Source organism: Rhodnius prolixus, unplaced genomic scaffold (assembly GCF_049639745.1).
Source record: "Rhodnius prolixus isolate KJV_2025 unplaced genomic scaffold, Rpr scaffold_14, whole genome shotgun sequence".
In the NCBI taxonomy this organism is placed as follows: Eukaryota; Metazoa; Arthropoda; class Insecta; order Hemiptera; family Reduviidae; genus Rhodnius; species Rhodnius prolixus.
In genome coordinates this window covers 3,392,630-3,413,275 of record NW_027411594.1, presented here as the reverse complement: position 1 = coordinate 3,413,275, position 20,646 = coordinate 3,392,630, and the positions used below count along the sequence as shown (strand labels likewise).

At 31.3% G+C, this 20,646-nt stretch overlaps 3 protein-coding genes across 3 annotated transcripts in view; 1 reads left to right on the top strand and 2 right to left on the bottom strand.

Moving 5' to 3' along the window:
* The window catches only part of LOC141451660 (uncharacterized), a 47,875-nt gene extending 28,446 nt beyond the window's left edge, over positions 1-19,429 (top strand). The window contains exons 32-33 of the mRNA XM_074123145.1: positions 10,689-10,898; positions 17,217-19,429. Coding sequence (XP_073979246.1) covers positions 10,689-10,719 — 31 coding nt within the window. The 3' untranslated portion in view covers positions 10,720-10,898; positions 17,217-19,429. The remainder of the gene's footprint in view (positions 1-10,688; positions 10,899-17,216) is intronic.
* LOC141451664 (uncharacterized) lies at positions 1,594-11,674 on the bottom strand. The gene is made up of 7 exons (XM_074123157.1): positions 10,960-11,674; positions 10,635-10,880; positions 10,250-10,546; positions 9,102-9,225; positions 8,884-9,026; positions 7,983-8,221; positions 1,594-7,872 (listed from the first exon to the last, which is right to left on the bottom strand). Exons 1-7 carry the CDS (start codon positions 11,350-11,352, stop codon positions 7,602-7,604), a joined length of 1,713 nt encoding a protein of 570 aa, XP_073979258.1. The 5' UTR covers positions 11,353-11,674; the 3' UTR covers positions 1,594-7,601.
* Idh (isocitrate dehydrogenase [NADP] cytoplasmic) lies at positions 18,561-20,581 on the bottom strand. Its single transcript, XM_074123158.1, has 2 exons — positions 20,378-20,581; positions 18,561-20,306 (listed from the first exon to the last, which is right to left on the bottom strand). Exon 2 carries the CDS (start codon positions 20,282-20,284, stop codon positions 19,061-19,063), a length of 1,224 nt encoding a protein of 407 aa, XP_073979259.1. The 5' UTR covers positions 20,285-20,306; positions 20,378-20,581; the 3' UTR covers positions 18,561-19,060.
* Positions 20,582-20,646: the final 65 nt, after the last annotated feature.

Here is a 20,646-nt window from a genome sequence, read left to right as displayed (position 1 = left end):
TTCTTTAAAACGAGATTTTGGTATTTTGAGTTGTTACTCTTACCTTTTCTTATGCGATGATTTCAGACAAAATCCGCCAACTGGAAATTTGATTTTACTAATTTATATTCTCGAAAGCAATGATTTCTCGTAGTACTAGTTATGTGATATACTATTTACCTTATAATTGCCTACCACTATAATTTTTTTAACCTTTCCCCTGGATTTTTTTTTCACACGGTTCTTGGAGAACTACTAGTTAGAATCTACCCCAAAGTGGTGATTTAAGAACAAAACAAAAACCAATGAAAATTAAACCCAGGTTCAACTTCTGCCCCTTCCTTTTCTTTTCCTAGGAGCCCAGCCGAATTGCATAACATTGTCGGTAACGAGAGGATTCTGTCCTGAGGTAGGCGTTGGTTATTTAATGAAGTTAGATGTTAACCCGTTTTACATTAAAAATTCGAGTCCTAAGTTTAAGAAAATCGGCCCAACGCAAATGCCATTTGACAGAATCGATTATTGAGTTTTTTTTTTTAAATTCCCTGAATTAATGTTAAGAGATTTTTTCTCGACCACATCCCCGATCATTTGAGGAAAACTTAAAGGACTCATAATTGCCTAATTTAGAGAAAGATTTATGATTGACCGCACCAAGTTTTTATATTTCTTCTTTAATTTGTAAGTACCATAGCTTGCATTAAACTAATACCACTTTTATATATCAAAAAAGCCTCTTTATTCAAAATAAAATATTTTAAAAAAATGCTAAGCTCCATTTTTACTAAGAAAATAGGTTGTAAAAGCTAACTAGCGACATAAGTCAGAACTACTGGAAAAGTTTAGTTCAAGCTTTCATCGCTAGATAGAATACTCAGTTTTTTAGCCTGTTAAGCATAATAATAACCTGTTCCAAGTTCAAATTGAAATTTAGTTCTTTACAAGGGCCAAGTTAAAAGTATTTTTTGTGCCTTAAGCAATCTAGCGATGAATCTCGTTCAAATTTTCATTGTTTATTCATTAACTTTCATAACAGAGTTTTGCATTGTTCTTAATCTTTTACCGAAAGCCATTGTAAGTACTTTGAGAGTTATACGTCTGCGGGAAGGAACAACCTCTCGTTATCTAAAGCCCTTTTGAGCACTAAGGAAAGCATCAGCATCAAAAGCTGAGCCAGACAAGAGTGAACAATCAAGATTTACAGTACTTGAAGGTAAACTGATCAAGCAGTTTCATCGACTAAAGATCCTGAACCTAATCTCTTTTCATCCGAACATTCCGTCAGATGTTTCGCATTCTACAAAAATGAGTCCGTTATGTGCCGGATTCTATACAGACGTCTTCTTTCACATCAATGCTAGTAGGGAATCGAAACTGCCGTCTCAAGACTAGTTTGTGAATATCACAAAAATCTTACCATCAGACCCATGGGGTCCAATGATCAGCCCATACAAGGTACAGATATTCTTTTTTAGTTTTACTTTTAATATTGATCTTAGAACACCTAGGCCGCTTAATTTTTATTTATTTAATTTTGGGACTTAAATCTCCTATTCCTTCAATCTGGTATTCATACTGGTATGCATGAAATTAGAGGTCTAAAAAAGTTACACATATGTTACATAAGTTTATTGTTAACATTTTAGTAACTACTCAAGTCTTTATAAAAAATAAATATATAAATAAAAAAGTGAAATGCCAAACCGGGTAACTAATGCCAATTACATAATTATTGCACATAACTGTTTGCCAAATTCATATAACAACTTCATCTTACGAGCTGATATCAATCATAAAAAATACAAGATAGAAAGGACAAACTAATCAATAAAAAGAACCACATCAAAGCTAATTTAATCTAGAATAGATAAAGACTCAATAGAATTAATTAATAATCATTATTTTACCCACAAAATATATATCTGAGCACTTAGGCCTTATACTTTCAAATTGACAATAATCTCTTTAATCACTTTTTTCTTTTTTTGCAATATACACGTAAACAGCCCAAAAAATTTTGAACCCCACTTTTGTTCTAGGTTTCCTTAAATGGTTTTATTTAACACTCTTTATTCCTCAAAACAATACAAAAAAATTTTGTGGACCAGAACGTACTAGAAAATTATTTCAATAATAAGTAAGTTTAAATTGCAGTCTCAAATAGGTCTTATTAATACAATACTATTTTAACGTAATCTCTAAAAAGAATTTCTTTAATAGATGTTAATTTTTAAGAAATAAATTTACAGGCACTTAATGAATAAAATTTAATTTGAATAATTTCGTTGCTTAATAATTAATTAAAAACTAATATGCATTTAATGTTTGTATTTAAGTGAAACAATTGGATATTATAATTCGAAGGATTTTCTACAGTTTTACTCTTGTTTGAAATTTCAAATTAGTTGAATATAACGAGTAAAATTAATTAACTGGTTTATTGTAATTTTCTTAAGATAAATTAATCCGAAACTACAAAAGCAATCATTTAGAAAATGTTTTAAGTGAAAAGTTAAACTTAAGAAACTGGCAAATTTATTGTGCTTTTTCACTTAATCTTGCCGGTAAATGAATGAAAAAATGGTTAGTTCCGCATTGCTGTATAATATTACTGATTTTATCCGTCATAGAACACATGATCTTTCTATTTCTGTAAACCAGTTTCTGATTTGCTTCCATTAACAGTGGCGATCGGTTATTTTATTTAGTTTATTGTAAAGAGTAAGACACTAATTATGTTTCTATCATGCAGTACACTCGCTCGCTGAGTGTACAGTTCACTAGAAAACAGAAACTAAAAGTGTTCTCACGGATAAAAATAGGCGACATGAAATAAAATGTGAAATAGTTAATAAAAGCAATTTTTTTGTTCATACTTGTATGTTTCTTCGTAAGAAATGCTTTTCAGATCTGAATGAAACAGTACTTTCTATTAATACAATCAGGCTTTAAAACGAAATGTTCGTTGATAAATTTTTCAAATAAAAGGTTATAAAACTATATTTAAACTATACAATAGCCGAACAGATTAGAGGCAAGGCCCGCAAAGCTAACATGTATATGTGGTACTGGGTTCAATCCCCGATTTAGGCCTTGCTTTTTATTTACTGGTTATTAAAAGAAATTTATAGTAAAGTATGTTTGCTATCCGCCTCCGTCCACGACACCTAATCGGTAGTTGTGGAGTTAAAACCTGCCTGAAAAAAATAGGCATTACTTTACTACATGTATTTAAAATGTATAAAGAAAGTCTAGGAAAAATTGATGCATTTTTTTTTTTTAAGAAAAATCCCAATTAGAGAACAATCCATTAAATAATTTTCTACTTCCTTTATAGGGATTTCGAACCGAAATATTAAATTTATGTTTCCACCAGCGACTTCTAACCCCCCAAAAATATTAAAAAAAAAAAAAAAAAAAGAAACACTTATTTGGACTCAGGGGGCCATAAAACTTAATTTCTAGTTAAAAAAAAGCACAAACATTTTTTATAACTTCCTCTTAAGACGTGTGAGAAAGTAAACATAGAAATATATTTCTAAAATTATCAAAATGTTTATTCATACATTCTTTGGATGGAGTTAATCACGTAAAATTAAAATTAAGAAACACAATTTATGAGACAATAAACATTTTTACTTTATTTTTGTTATAATGGATTTCACGAAATTAAGTTTAGTAAGATTTGCGCAGACGATAAAATATAAAGGAAATTACAGAATAAATTCCTCTTTATCTCCAACTAATAAGAAAAAGAATTGCGTTTGTATAAATATAAGCCTACTAGAACTAAGAAGGGACTGGCACAATAAGTCTTCTGTGGCTGCGGTGCCTTGGGGCATAGGTCCCGTCCCATCTACTATCTTAATCTTAATCTTAATCTTATATAAATTTTTTAAGACACAAACGAAGTTTAAATTTAATAAAATTGAGAAGTGAGGACTTCCAGGTTTATACGCATTTTTTTTTCTTTTTTTAAACCAAATGAACTGAACTCTTTCAACAAAGAAATCTAAATACAGAAAGAAATCTAAGTAAATTTAACAGTATACCTTAAAACTTTTACTTAAAAATTTATTTTTAGCTTTTCGCTTGTCCGCTACAGTCCTATTTCTGAAAAATGCACGGTTTTATCACCTATTACTAAATAACCTATTGTTACAGAAAATAAATATCTTTAAACATTCCGAGTTTGCTGAAAAGCCAGAATATTGTCTTAGAATTATAATTAATATTGTACTTAGAACTAAGAAAATTAGACAAGAAGTCGAATGAGAGCTGATACCAAAATGGTTCTTACATAATTGGAATAGAGCCTCAAAAATAACTAATTTTTACTATTGATACTGGGAATGCATTACGGAAAAGCTATTAGATTTTGCTAATTTCTTCACTTTTCGCACATACTTTCCAATTTTTGCTAATTGCTTTACCTTTAGGACAATTTTTATGTTTTCCAAATATATAAATAGTTCCGATTATTCATCTCACAATTGACAAAGAAAAAAAAACCTGATCACTCAGTCATTCTATCACAAATAACTTCACAAAGTTATGATTTGATTTAGGGACAAGAGAATTATAAGTTATTAAAACTCTCCAAAATGTCAGAGCCCTTCTTAGAAATTCTTACAATCGAATCCTACTTGACTTATACTTTATATTAAAATCACATTATTCCAAATTATTGTACAAAAATGTTCCCTTGTTTTCCCAATCTCAAATTATTATTTCTATAAAAAAAACAACTCAAAATTAAAAATAACAGAACTGTCTTCTCAGTTCCAAAATTGTTAATAGTCTAGTTTCCTCGAAGGGAAATACTTGCTCTCAGCTAAATTATACACAAAATTACCAATTTACTCAAAAGATATACATGTAATATTATTTACATATGCATTATTTCATTTTATGCAAACTATAAATATCTACATTTTCAATACATCTAGACAAAATACTGTTGGAATGTTAAGTAATAAAAACGAATTAATTCATGATTATTTATATATAACAGGATTCCCTGATTAATGACCTTTAATGAATGATTCCTTGATTGTTTCTAAGAAACTTTATTTAAAAATCAAAACCTCTCGATGAATGCTAGAGATCTGAACGCTAAAATGTCCATGAACTGTGAAAGCTTTATATCATATCATTGAATTTTTTGTTTTGTTTTCCACTATCTCTTATAGCGATAATTATAATTCAAAAATTACAAATTTACAGGAACTTTATTCAATGTTATTTTATTTTAAATCTTACACCAGCGCTGGCGACACACTAACGTTCACACGGGGGAAAATTGGCCAGCGATGAAACTCCCTTAGTTCTAGGCGAATTGTTCTCTTAACCGGAGGAGAGAAAATCACAGGCTATTTACGACGAACAACCGTCTTTGTGTATGATCAGTTATAACAAAAAGTTCTTTAATACTAAAGAATTTAATATGAGTCGTTTGTTATTATGTAAGATCTGTGATCGAAAATGCGTCTACTGAGTTCATCAAAATTGGGTATGTAGGCTGTTCGTCAGTCTTGCCTACAAACAAACTACATCCTAACATTACGGACATTAGGCAGAAGAAATAGGGATAGTCATAGTGGATATCAGAGGAAGAGAGATGTGGCGTAAAGTGATATTCTAATATTTAATCTTATAAGTAAATTTCAATTTTTTGTTTTATTCATTAGTAAGTCCTAAGATTCTACTGAAGAAAATTTGATGTACCGATCTGTATTTGGAAGTAAAGTTCTTACAAATATGATTTCAAAATGGAAAATTGAGTGGAAGGATGTTCTTTAGGTTTTAATGGCAATCTCGGTTTTTTAAGCAAAGTATTTTAATTGTAGTTGTTACATTTAGGAGAGAAGGAATTGAGATTCAATCTAAAGATGTTAAGAATAGGTTAGTTATTGGGGATGTAGTAAGCAAGTCTCTAAATTCTTTTTCCGTTGAACATAACGTCAATCATACAAACCAAGCTCTCAAACTTCCCAAAAAAGAAAATGAAATAAGAAAAAATTGATGCCTGTCCTTTCAGGTTAGCTTGTTGGCCAAGTGTAAACCATAGCTAACTATAAATTTCTCCATATTAACAATTCAATAGAATAGAATACCCTGACCTTCACAAAGAAGATCTCCATTTATTCATCATTATATACGTGGAATCAAGAATATCAGACAAATTTTTATACCTCAAGATAACAGTGGCCAGTTAACAGTCTACCATTGACACATGTATCTTTCTTAGTCTTTATTAATAAATATTATACTTTTCTTAACAATCAGAACTTCGCATTCATCAAGAGAACAAACTTAGCACCTTCAGATTAATATAAAGTACATAAATGAATTAGGTAGCAATTCAGCGAATAATTAAGATCAACTAGATTTTTCCTGAAGGAAAATTTTTCCTACAAGACTAAATCTCGAAAACTTATTTTGGAGTAAAGTTAATAAAAAAAAAATTGTAAAAAAAAAGAGACGTTACATAGATAAGTTAGGGCATCCTGAGTTATTTAATACTATACTTTTTACGATTAAAAAATACTTTTCAAAAATACACTTATTTTAGGATGAAAAAAATTAATCAAAAGCGAATCGGAAAAATAAACGCAACACCATGATTATTATATTTCAAATGTTGGTCAAATATCTTCCTCTAAATTTCTTGCTTGATTCTAAATGATTAGGTTGATTCTTCTTTTGCGAAGGATTGGACAGAATCGTACTTCATGCAAAACTTGGGCGTTCAACCCATATCTCTTTGATTTTTTTTTCTTTTCATTGGTTGGATAAACAATATCTTAATAAACATGAATTTACACAGAGCTTCAGTTATCGGAAGAAGGCATAAGTTTTTTGATTGTAGCTAGAAATCTCTATGAAATGTGAATAGCTCAAAGTTAACTAGCCAAACTTCTTACAATCTTGAATGTGAATGACATGAAGTCGTTAAAGTTTTTATCATGAAAGTTTGAAATAAAACTAATGGGAATTTAAGTTGTATAAATCAACTCCGAATTAAAAAGAAAACCCTTGGAGCCTTTCTCTTCGTAAATGTTTTCAAGAAAATTGAAAAACCGCTTCATTAAATTCGCTCCTCCTTTGAGTTTTCGGCATAAACCTTAGTGGTAGAAGCGACTATGGTAATAAAACGGGTATTGAATATGAGTATCTGAGATGTTTACTTTTTTGACTTGCACACATACAGACGGTGCGCCACCCAACTTTTTTATGTTATAATTCTTGGCGTCTCGTAGTATACATATATTTATTACTTTTTAAATATTTTATACGATTGCAAATTGAAAGTAAAAACTGTAGTTTGTCGAAATAGTGTACAAGACTTAGGGAATAATCAAAGTGTTATGTTTTTTTATCCTCGTATTTTTGTGGTTTTAAAACCTTATTACAATACACAATCTCAATATAGAAATTACCCAACAAGATTACATGTAACGATTACATTACATTTGTGTGTTTAAATATTTAAAATGTATTATCTTTGCAAATTTCTTAGCATAACTAATCTTGCTATCACAGGCTGTATTTCTAACAATAAATTTTGGATTGTAATGGCTTACTGACTAGGTTGATTTTAAATGTAATTTTATGAGTAATTAATATAGTATATTATGCTCATCAACAATAGTTGATTGCAATTGACTGGATGTTATAAGTTGGGCACTGGTGTCAGCTGATGTGAAATACGAAGTAGCATCATCGTCGTCCTCAACCAATCTCAGCTGTTTGCAAGCCGGTTGTACAATCTCTGGTACTAGTATCTCTGTTTCTTTCATAGATTGAACCGTTTGTACAACTGGTTCAAGTAGACTTTGTATTAGATGTAACTCTTCTTCAAGATCAGATGACTCTACTGCTTGAAGAATTCTGTAAATAGTATGGAAATTGTGAGGCCATGGTTTTTAATTTCTTACAGTTGTTCGTAATTTGTACGTTAGTTTTTTTCTTTTTCAAATACGTCATCGACAAATACTAACCCTGCTAATTGTGTTCTGATCGCGGCTTTTCTTGCATTCACGTTGCTTGACACAAATATAGTAGCAGCTTCATCAGATACAGTGGTGGGTAAATCTTCAATAACCAAAGTTGTGAGTTGTGGACAATTGTCTAATATAATGGAAGTGGATAAAGTGGTGCCGGCAACTGATGAAGATGGTACCTGTTCCTGAACAAGTAAATCTTCACTGTTGGTGTATTCATTAGCAATGCAGGAAGCCTATAAAAAATAAAATAGATTTCTTAATACATTAAAAGAATATTAACGTAAACTACATTAAAGTACATAGGTTAGGTACACTATCTAAGAGTAATTAACATATATACATTTTTAGCAAACAGTAATTTACTGAAAATTTCTCTAATACAGTATAAATCAATTTATTTTGCATAGTGTAAATCAAATCTCCAAGTCCATGACTAGGAATCGAATGTCTTATATTACTTTTTTTAGCTTGGTAGATCACGCCTCTTTTTTTTCAGTACACTTTTTAGTACATACAAGCTAAGCGAAAGCACGTTTAATAAACTTTATTCAAGCCCTTCAGGGTTTCAGTATTGTGAGAAATGTAAAGTACTTTTCATGTAAAATACTCCTTAAATTCACCTTAATTTAACAACAAAATATCTTCCAATTTGGTTTTAATAATGGAATTCCTACACATCTTTCTCAATCTTACTGACGAAACATAAAGTTACTGTCACTACTGCAGTTAACGCACTGCGCGAGCGCAAAAGCGCGATTAGTTTCCAAGTGCGGGGTGTACATTGATGTATGTTAATTTTCCACTGATACTCTTTTTTTTATAGTTCTATAGTTGGTAATTAAAGGAAATAAAATCATTTTTATTTCAAAAAATCCATCTTTGATTAATTCCTCACCTGCATTTTAATATCAGATTCTTTTCTAGAAAGATGCACGAGGTGTTTGTGTTTACACATGGTTGACATTTTCTGATAATCTTCACAACTGCACTTGTAACTATGACCACAGCACTGACACTGCATGCATTTCAAGGAGCACTCTAGTAAAAAAAACAATTTTAGTTAAAATTTTCATGATGGATCCTGTTAAAGTCAACAGTATAAAATGAACTTACGCTCATAATCGCATTGGGTGTATACAAGTTCAACTTTGTATACAAGATCATTGTTTAAAGTTGATTTGACGTTCCAGTAATCACCTTCCAAAGTCAAATAACAATGAGGAATCTTTAGTGCAGCCTTCGATGGGGAAAAAAGGAGAAAAGACAATAAGTTTCAGCAGTTAATGAATAAAGTAAAGTAATCGCCTATTTTTTCAGACGGGGCCTAACGTCCAACTACCAATTAGGTGTCGTGGACGGAGGCGACTAGCAAACATACTTTACTGTAAATTTCTTGTTATTAAACACTAAATAAAATCCAAGGCCTAAGACCGGGAATCGAACCCAGTACCACAATACATATTAGCTGTACAGGTATCGCTTCTAACCGCACGGCTACCTTGGCGCCTTAATGAATATTTATCATCAAAAAAGGAATGGATTTAAAGGTTAATGTTTAAATTCATGCTTTCTTTTTCATAGAATCTACAATCTCCCCCAACATTCCGAAACAATGACGCTTAAAGACTGGGAGAATGCCCGATCGGGGTCTTTTACAGAGTTTCAGACATAGTGAAAAATATTGGGCGAGGTAATAACAGAAGAAAAACCCATATAGACAAAGCGAAGGGTCTCCACTCCACTTCACAAGCGAGATTTGATTGACTAATTTAGTATCTAAAATTCATGTTTCCACAATGTGTAAGGGAGGGCATTATCACGTTGCATCCTCATCTAGATGGGGTTGCGCCCCATTTCAGTTTAGCGTTATTGGTGTGACAACTCTGCAGCACTTCCGGCTGAGTAACCCTTTAAAGTCCATCACACAACCATCTCTTTTGAAGATGAATGTCTTTTTTTGGACGTACCGATGGCTTCCTATAAATGGTTTAACCATTTCTTCCAGTGCGGTATTGACATAGAACAGGTTGACATTCAAAAATCCAGCAACCGAAACAATGAAAAAATTATGATCAAAGTGAGAGGACAACTAGTAACTGAAAATAATTGTTTCTTGAATACATTGAAACCATTTTCTTACAAGAATACACACTTAAGCTACATATATCGTGAAATGGTAGTTCGGTACGAATGTTTTCATCACACATTATTAGGATTCGGGACAATATTAGGAAAACAATCGAGACAATATTAAAACTCACATTATGTTGTTCCATTATTGTTTCCACTTTCGAATGTCTTCTTCTCACTGCTCCAGAATTTAAATGATAAGATGTTTCAATATTATATAGATCTTTTCTTGTCATAATACGTAGACGTTCATGTTTAGAAGAATGCAACTCAGCTAATATCTCATCGAACGATATACCTACAGCAATTTTTGCTGCTATTGAGTCACGTTCTTCTCTAGTTAACGTTAGGCGATCTACTTCATAGTCGTGTCCTACATGCGTCTTCAGAAATAAAACTGACACACTATTATCAGAGAAAGTCATAACCTAAAATACAAATATATTAATTCATGAATCACTAAAAAACCATAATTTAAAAACTTCTTTTAAGATTTAGTGAATAAGTAAAAGTTACCTTCATAAAAGCAGGGCAATAACCATTAATTTTGTTGGTTCCTTTCAATTTCAGATTTCGAAGATTCTTGCCTTCTGGTCTATAAAATCCATCCCGATGGCAGTATAACATATCCATTATTACACCATTGCAAAGTACGTGATGTTTCTGACGTTTAGCGTACTGGGTTAATGTATCTCTCTCAACGTTCGATTTCCAAACAAAGAACTCTAGAGCAGACTGAAAATTGTGTTCATCTATTTCAACCTACAAAGCGAAAAAAAGGTAAGAATACTTTATTTTTCTGTTATTAACTAAGGCTTTTATTAAAATAAAATACAAATACCTTAACATTATGCTCAGCAACATAATGACCAAGTAGTTCTCCCTTGGATCCAGAAAAAGTACATATAGGGCAAGTTATTACTAATCTGCCTTTTCTAACTGGATGAATTAATGCTTGGTGAAAAGACAAAAGAGATTGTGATTTAAATTCTTCTTTGCAGTTGCCACATATGTACTTATCTACAACCGTTGTTGCCTTTACTTCAATATTTAATGGTAAATCACCCCTTCGTTTGTGTAAATGCCTAATATGGCGATATAAATTTGTCTTTTGAGTAAATTCAGATCCACAATATTTGCAGCTAAAAATACCTTTAGAGCGAACTTTGTTTGCATTCTCGTTTTTAGACTTAGGTTTTTCTTTGGAACTAGGTACTGAATGTAAATCACTCATTATATAGTGTTCTTTCCGAAGACTATCATTATATCAACTTTTGATGAATGGAAAATTGGCATACCTATTTCTCCACACAAACTCATTCGAAAACAAGTTACACCTATGAATTACTTATGCACAGTTGCTTAATACTGAATGTCACTCTATATTTATTGTACTGTTTGTATAGCTAAAGAAATTGATGACCTTACAAATTTACTAATCACTACTTGCTAAATAAATACATGAAATTATTCTGCTTTGTAGGTTAAATAAATAGTTCCATTCTGGAAGGTTACGAACGCCCTCCTTTTATCACTAACCTCTTTACCTATCAGTATAAATTCTCCAAAACACTAAAAGAGAATGCGCAAAGTGAAGTTCTTCAAAAGCCACGCATCAGCGTGCTTGTTGATTACATAGCAAAGCAAATACAAGTAAGAAGCCAAAAATATTTGTAAAAGAAATGCAAATAATACATTTTGCTTTGCTATTCTTTCTTTAGTTCATTCACTCTCAGCGATCAGCTTTGCACAGGGGTCTGTAGGGAGGTGCCTCCATCACCTTCTGGGCTGGCCTATTTAATAAAAATCTCCAGCATTCAGCGCTTTCTTCATTTAAGCAAATAAATAGAATCAGTCTCTGCATTGTTTTCACTTAACGGAAAAGTGGTTTCACCGCTTTTGATCGAAGTGTCTTTGCTAGTAATTATGCCCTTTCGGCTTTGCTTGTTTATTGTTTTATTGACCTCTCTGGCCAATGTTGATGGCTGCTGAAGCTATCAACTTTTCTTTCTGATACACTTACTCGTTGCCTAGGATGTCGCAGAATAGGCGCAGAAAATTTTTCGCGCTTTTGAGGATTTGAAATTTTTTTTTATCTCGGTGCCTTTGTAAAATGAAGTTTAGAGCGATTATCTTCCGGCTACTACAATTTAACCCTTCCAGGAAGGCAGGTAGTCTCATTTACTTTTCAACTAACAATTCTTTGCCAATCTACTAACCAATGGTGTATCTTTGCCTATTTGCAAATCATAATGGCTCTAGATTGCCCATTAGGAGTTCTAGCTCTCTGACTATCTTCCTCACTGGAAGTTGTAACGGCAATTTAAAGTTAAAATTATGTATGTATCTCCCTTAAAGTTTTAGTATGAATCTCCCCTTCGGTTTCAAATAACTCGGCGCCTTAAGGACATCCCAACCTAACGTTCCAAGCAGTAGTTTTACTGATTCTATTATTCATAGGGACCATTGGCAGATTAGTTTAAACAAACAGCATAGGTTGTCTTCCACAGCCTAACTGTACCTCATTTTCTCACTAATTTGACTAAAATAATTAATTGAAAAGTAAAAGCTAAAAAAAGGTGAGTATTTATTACTTTAAAATACATTTACTAATTTTCCGTTCTCGGCAAGTTCTAGGAGGTGAAATTTGGACAAATTTATTTGAATGAAAGACAAATTATCTTTTTATTGCTATGTAATAATAATAACTGAAATGCCTGTGCAACAGTGGATATAAATTATAATTATTTTAAAAATGAAGTTAGTATAAAATAAGTTAATAAGAGTGGTTTTTTAAAATAAAACATTGTTAATGTTGTGGTAACATTATCTCTTACATATATCTCTCACATTATTCTATTTCTTATTTTCCTTTAAAGAGGAGTAGTGAGCCCCCTAATGGCTTCTTATCAAATCATAACGAATACGATAATTGATAAAAGGATACTTTTTGTGAAATTATTGAAAAAAAAAAATACAATTATATAATCACTAAAAAAAATTCCATTGTGCCTGAAGTAAAGCTTAAGATTTGTTAGCATTAAAATTAAAACCGGAATGAATAAAAAAAAATAAAAATAAGCAAATAAAAAAAGTCTTCAAATTAGTTTAAATTGCACAAGATAAATCGTTATCAGTTGTCGCTACACTGTTTAAATAGAAATTGCAAAGATGTTCTTCAAGTTGCCCGATAAGTTTCTTCAAGGAGATCCTCTAGTGCAGAGTTCCGCAACCGCTATCACAGCACTTCGGAGTGCCATTTTAAAAAGAGAGAAGTGTGCCATGATTTTTTAAGAATAAATAATTAAATTAGAAGAAAATTTTCCATTTCCATCGTTCGGAAATAGCAAATTCCGGGTTGACATTCAATTCTTGCCTCTTTCTGAGGTGACAAACTGACTGACTTTATAACTGTTGATTGAGGTGGATATATCTTCTCTGGAAGCATTGAGAAGGGGAGGTGTCCTGAAGATTCTCTTTATTAGGGGATGGCTCTTCAAAATATCGTGAAGGGCATCGGGATGGAAGCTGGTGACACAGCGAATGATGATCCGTGACTTCCTGTTTCCTTTGATCTAGGGGTTCTATGTTTTTATAAGTGAAATTATCCGTATTCACTTAATTTTTCTTTTTAATTCTGCATCAACAACAAATAAACGTCTAGTGCAACGAAAATAACAAATTTTTAATTCAAGTTGCATCTCAAGTTTCAGGCTTCTTAGAAAGCTGTAAAAAATATTAAGTTTGAGTTTCTTAAAAATTTTTCATCTTGCAGAAATTTTATACAAACCATTTCAATTCATTTCGTATTTCTTTTCATTCTCATTTGAATGTAATTATTAATTTTTTATATTTCGTAAGTTTGTACTTAAATGATTACCGAATAAAATAAAATTAAAAATCTTGTTTACTCCTCTTACATCTCTTAAGAAAAGTCGCTTTCTAGTAATATTTCGATAAATTTCTGTTGGAAATATCCGTTTTTAAGGTCCTGAATCCAAAAAAAAGTGGACTATACAAATTGGTCTATATGTCTTCTTGTTAATTTGAGTTTCTTAGAACGTTTCATTTTGCAGTACAAACCATTACGGTACTATAACATGGCGAATGGAGTATGTACAATCTCAATACCTATTAAAAGAAGTATAATACATAATATGTAAGAAAAGTTCCAAAGTTGTAGAATAACAGCAGAGCGTTAATACCATTTAAATAAATTTTGTAACTTTCAATATTTTCCTCGCTTCAAGAGAATTTCATTTTCATTGATTACGATAAAAGAAAGTAGTGTGAATAATTGTACAAAGTTCTATTTTTATTATTTTTTTAAAGAAATTAATTCTTTAGTTTTAAAGCATTTTAGAGAAATCTCTTTATAGTAAAGGATAACTTTCACTAAAATGAATAGTAACTTTCTAATGTTTATTAATACGACTTTTTTCCATTTGTAAACAATTCAGTGATCAAAGATACTAGTTTATGTGAGTGTTTTTTAACTGAAAATTATACAAGTATTTTTTTTATAAAATAGTAGGAACTTAAATGACAATTCCTTTCATAATTTTGGGTATTATAAAATATAATTTTAGTCCGAAAGCTCCAATGCATTTATAACGGTATCTAATTTAGAGCATAACGTACCTTCGTGTACCTCTGATAATCTTTACTTTCTCCGACTTGCATGTTTTGCAATTATAAAAAATTGTCAACCTTAATTTTACATTAGAAATACATGTTTTATGGTCCTTTACGTTTTCAAGAAACCATTTAGAGTCATAATTTGAGCATATGTGAAAAGAATGTCTTTTTTTTCGGTGTACCTAGCTGCATTTGGGATGAATTTGCCCGGTAAGTCGTGGCTCAAAAGAAATTAAAACCTCACAAATCTATTTGGGAATTAAACGAAAAGATGAAAATAAAAATAACAACAAAAGTAATCCTACAAAAAAAAAACTTTATTCGCCTCATATTATCTTAAAAGTTTTAATGACAAAAATTGCCTCTTCTTGCTTGAAAAGCCGCTCATAGTATTCTTGGCATACTCCTTTTTCTGCTGCTCATAACTTCTTGCAACATTTTCTGCATTACTTGGGATAGAGCCATTCGTAGCGTAGATATGCTCATATGATAATGAAATCGCCCTCTCAAACTTTCAGCCCAAAGAAGTCCTTAAAATATTTAATCCAAGTTGCACTCTGACAATCTAAAAGTTCGAATTTCAGTATCTTGAAGGTATCGCTAATACACGTGACTACATGTGGATAAGCATTATCATGCAAATAAATAATGAATTTCAAATAACTCTTTAGTTATTAAAATAATTTAGAAAAAACTACATTCAAACATGAAAAAGGGGAAAAATGAAAGAATGATTTTGCAGTTATTTTTTATTGGGAATGATATATTGAAAGTAGTCCAGTTAGCTGCACTGAATTGGCACATTAAACAAAATCCAAAGCACCCTATTGTTTGAACGTTGTCATTTATTATTTTATAAAATTCTTGATGCCATTTTTGAGGAAATTGCGAGACATTGAAAAACTCACTAAGTAGGTCTAACCTTACGTTAGAAACATTAATATGTATTAATTTAGTGGAAACAGAGAGAGAGAACGTGAAAGAGGAGTCATTCATTAGCATTTGCAATATCAAGGACAGCTAATTGTAAAAATACTAGGTCTGGAAGGAAATTTGTAAATTTTGGACTTCGAGAATTTTGAAAATCACGTTTTAGTGGAACTAATCTGATTTTTAATTTCTCTTGTCCTTCAAAAGTATAGCTTTTGTGAATATTTGGCTTTTTACCAGAAGTTCCTTATTTTGAAGACCATTGAGAACGAAGCGTATATAACGAGCCAATATATCAGATCTATAGAAAAGAGAAAGTCATGGCCTAACATCCAAGATTCTCGGGGGTACTGTGTGCCAAATTTTATTTTGCTACGAGCCAAGATTGCCTGCAGGATTAAGATAATGGATTTTCCATTGTGCCCCCTTATTAAAAATGGTTTTGATATGGGTGCGAAATAACTCATAGATGCTCTAAGCCGATGCAGTTTAATGACGCAGCCTTTAGCAAATGATTTTCGTATTATATTTGGCTGCAAGGAGGGCAATGATAAAACCGCCACTCACTGGAGTTAGATTTAAAAAACAAAGCATAACTTAAACTTCCGTTATCTGTAAAGCTTGGCAGATTTTTAGATTTTAAATTATTAAATCTTTAATAAGATTTTAAAATGTATCACAAGCAAATTTTTTAAGAAAAATAAATAATGTTTAATGCGTTATTATTTAACACTTTCGAGAAAAAAAAAATCTATAAAACGTATTTTTGGTTTGTTTGCTTCAACTTGTTAGATTAGGTTTCACACATAATTTATGGATCTTATTTGGGATATTAATTATGTGGCAGAGTTTTTTATTTTATTTGAAGGTGTAGTTGTAATGTATAGTTACGTTACATATGAAGTGGGACTGCTGTTATATAATGCTGATTAAATAAAAAATACTGCATTGGACGTTCAGTGCCACGCTGGCATTGTAGAACCATCTAATGTTCAAAAAGAAAAGATGGTTGCTATAAGACGTTACTAAAATGCTTATTTTTTTCTCTAGTTACGTTAATTGCTCTTTCTTATCTCCAGTAAAAATAGATTTGAGATGTTAAAAAAATATGTTTACCATATGAATATATTTTCTTACAATTCTGTGTTCTGATACAAAATTACTCATAAGAATAGATTACTACGAGTAGTTACGTCAATTCATATTTAGAGTGAGGGTCAAATTCATGTGCAAGATAAATGTTTGGCCATTCAAGGATTAAAATAAAGAGGGGAAAAATACAAAATTAGGTCTAGGATAACAAATCAAAAAAATAACAAGTTAATTTAATTTTTATTTTAATTAAAGTTTGTAAACAAGATATTACAGATTTGTTTAACCAAAAATTTTTTTAGGCAAAATTATTAATTTTTTATTTTCAATGCATGGGATAGTTTCGAAATAATTCATGAAATTTGAAACGTAAAACTGGGAGCTTGGGGGGTACCTCTCAAAATTTCTAATTTAATATTTGTTGGATTTATGTTTCAGAGCAGTAAAAATTGCGTCAGAACTAAGGGATTCCTGTTTTTACAAAGCGATGGCTGTTTCGGCTGCGATCATTCACAACTTTAGCACAGGCGCCTTTACTGTATAAGACAATGGAATTTGACAAAGATGACAGATGTACAATTCGCTCTACCGAAGTGTTCTGCTCTGCATGAGTAGCAAATATAAATAACTTTTACAAAATTACAATCTAGTATAAAAAAATTAATTCTTAAGACTGTTATTATAAAGCTATAACGATCAGATGAACAATAGAATATCTAGTTATGAAACTGCTACTCGAGTAATGTGATCAAGATAAAAACTTATTAGAGAACGCTATGCTCGCAGATTCCTAAAGCTGAACATCAATATCAAGAACATCCCAATTTTGGCTTCGACCATAGCCTTGAAAAAAAAAAGCATTCAAGAGTTTTCGGAAGACACACTTGTGGCCTACTTTACCTTCCTATATGTATCCTTCCACGATTAGATTTATCAGATTAAAGAAAATTGTTTCGCTGCAGGCCAGATAAACAATCAGAATGAATTGGCCTTAACAAAAATGTAGTTTTTTTTTTTTATTGCTACGAGTACAAATAATACTTTCACTGCTGAAGACGACTTGTGTGGGTATCAATTTTTCTAAAGTATACGGTCGTCCTTTTACAATATTTTTTTTCAATTTCTGTTCATCTGCATTTACCTTTGTTAGCGAGAGTTAATAAGCATCCACAGAAATCATAAACATTACTTCAGCATATAAGCTCTCCTGGAATTTATATATATATAAATATATATATATAAAGATGGTTATATATAGAGATGGTTGGAGGATGTGGAAGGAGACCTCAGAAGGCTTGGTGTGAGGAATTGGAGAAGAAATGCCACAGATAGAGAGAGCTGGAGGCAAATTACTAAGGAGGTCAAGGCCCTTCAAGGGCTGTAGTGCCATGTAAAAAAAAAAAAAAAATATATATATATATAAACTACTTCTTTTCTTTTTATTCTAATATTTTTGATTTTTGTCTTTATATTTGAAATTTTGAATAAAGAGTATTCATTCTTTTATTGCCATAATTTTTAATACTTTTCAATTAGTATTACAAATTCTGGTAAGTGCAATGTAAAAAATACATAAAATGCTTTGAGGTCGGCTTTTGCCGATCCGAGAATTAAATCCTATTATTATTTGGTCTCATAAATTTCATAGTCATAAAATTGTATCTTTTTTGGAGTGAATAAATGTATGAGGAAATTCCTAGCAGACTACTAATCAAAACTTTTTAAATTATAAATTAATTATTGTTTAAATTAAAAAAAAAAAAAAAACTCAAGGCCAGTAGGTATTGGTATAAATATAATTATTGCACAATTTATTCGAACAGCTTAATTATTACAAATTATATTTGTATTTCTAAAAGTATGTATAGTGAATTACTTTATATAATAAGAGTTTACTTTGCAATTCTACAAATTATAGGAAAAATTAAAGAACAAGTAACATATTTTTACATGTATAAATGCTTCCGAAACAACTCACTTTATTTATTTAAATTAACTCTGCTTTTTGATACATGTTGCAAACAATTTTAAATTTTATTTAAAAAGAAATAAATAAAAAAAATTATCGGAATGTGATAAAACAGTTTAACATTACGTTAAATCATGAATTGGCATTTGATAACAAATTTTTAATACTTTTTCTTTAGTCAGACATAAAAAGATTTTTTTTATTGAAATTCAGATTATATTCAAATAATATTCGACCCACTTGACCCTCTGAATAAATGATACATTTCAAACATTTAAATTTTGCACTTAATAAAACATTACAACTTTGATTGTCACTTTGAGAGCTTAATTCTCAAATTTGAGGCTAATTTGTCTAAAAATTCAAAAGTTTCCATGTAATCATCTCGCGTAACATTATCCATACCTTTGATACAAATAGCTAGATCTTTTGTCATGAATCCACTCTCAATAGTTTCAATACAAACTTCTTCAAGTTTTTCAGCAAAATACTTTAATTCTTCATTTTCATCTAATTTAGCTCTGTGCATCAAACCTCTGGTCCATGCAAATATAGAAGCTATAGGGTTAGTTGAAGTTTCTTTTCCTTGTTCGTATAAACGAAAATGTCTTGTTACTGTACCGTGCGCTGCTTCAGCTTCAATAGTGCGACCGTCTGCACTAATAAGCACAGATGTCATCATCCCTAAAGATCCATAACCTTGGGCTACGGAATCTGACTGGACGTCACCATCATAGTTTTTGCAGGCCCATACGAAACCACCTTCTGACTTCATAGCGTATGCCACCATATCATCGATGAGCCTATGTTCATACCAAATATTTTTTGCTTCATATTTTTCTTTATAAGATTTCTCATATATCGATTGGAAAATATCCTTAAAGCGACCATCATACTTCTTCAATATTGTGTTTTTAGTACTCATATAGAGTGGATATTTTTTATTTAAAGCATACTTGAAACATGCATGAGCGAAATCTGTTATAGAAGCATCTGTATTGAACATACCCATTACTACACCAGGTCCTTTAAAATCATTCACCACCACTTCTTTAACTTTACCTTCTGTTTTAAAAACTAAACTAACTCTTCCGGCTTGTGGTACGACGAAATCAGCAGCTTTATATTGGTCACCATGTGCATGCCTTCCAATAATAATTGGCTTCTTCCAGCCACTTACTAATCTTGGTATGTTAGTACAGATTATAGGCTCTCTGAAAACAGTACCTCCTAAGATATTTCTAATAGTTCCATTAGGAGATTTCCACATTTGTTTCAGATTGAACTCTTCTACTCGTTTCTCATCAGGCGTGATTGTAGCACACTTAATTCCTACGCGGTATTTTTTAATCGCTTCAGCGCATTCTACAGTAACTCTATCTTCTGTCTTATCTCTGTTCTTTATGCCTAAATCAAACACATATAGCTGAATATCTAAAAATGGAAGTATAAGTTTATTTTTAATTTCTTCCCAGATAATTCTGGTCATTTCATCGCCCAGAACATCTACAACTGGCCCTGCATAAATTTTAGACATTTTTCACAATTCACCAGAACTCCTGGAAATGATAAATGGCTACAGTATTTGATCAAATTCAACGAGTTAAATAAAAACATACAAGGTACTTACACAATTAAATCAATTTATTAGTTATTTTAATTTGTAGTAATCTACCGAATAACTACTATCTGTAGTAAAAAAATGTACAAAAACCTTTTCCCGGCGTTCACTTTTACCCACACATTACCCCTCGACTAATGGTGACGAACTGAACTGACAGGATCGACAACAGCCCAGTCCCTTGATCAAGGTCTCATGTGGTAATGGCAATAACGCCCGTCATGGTTTTTTGTACTGTAGAGGGGGTACGAACGTGGAGGGGAATAATGCAATATTTT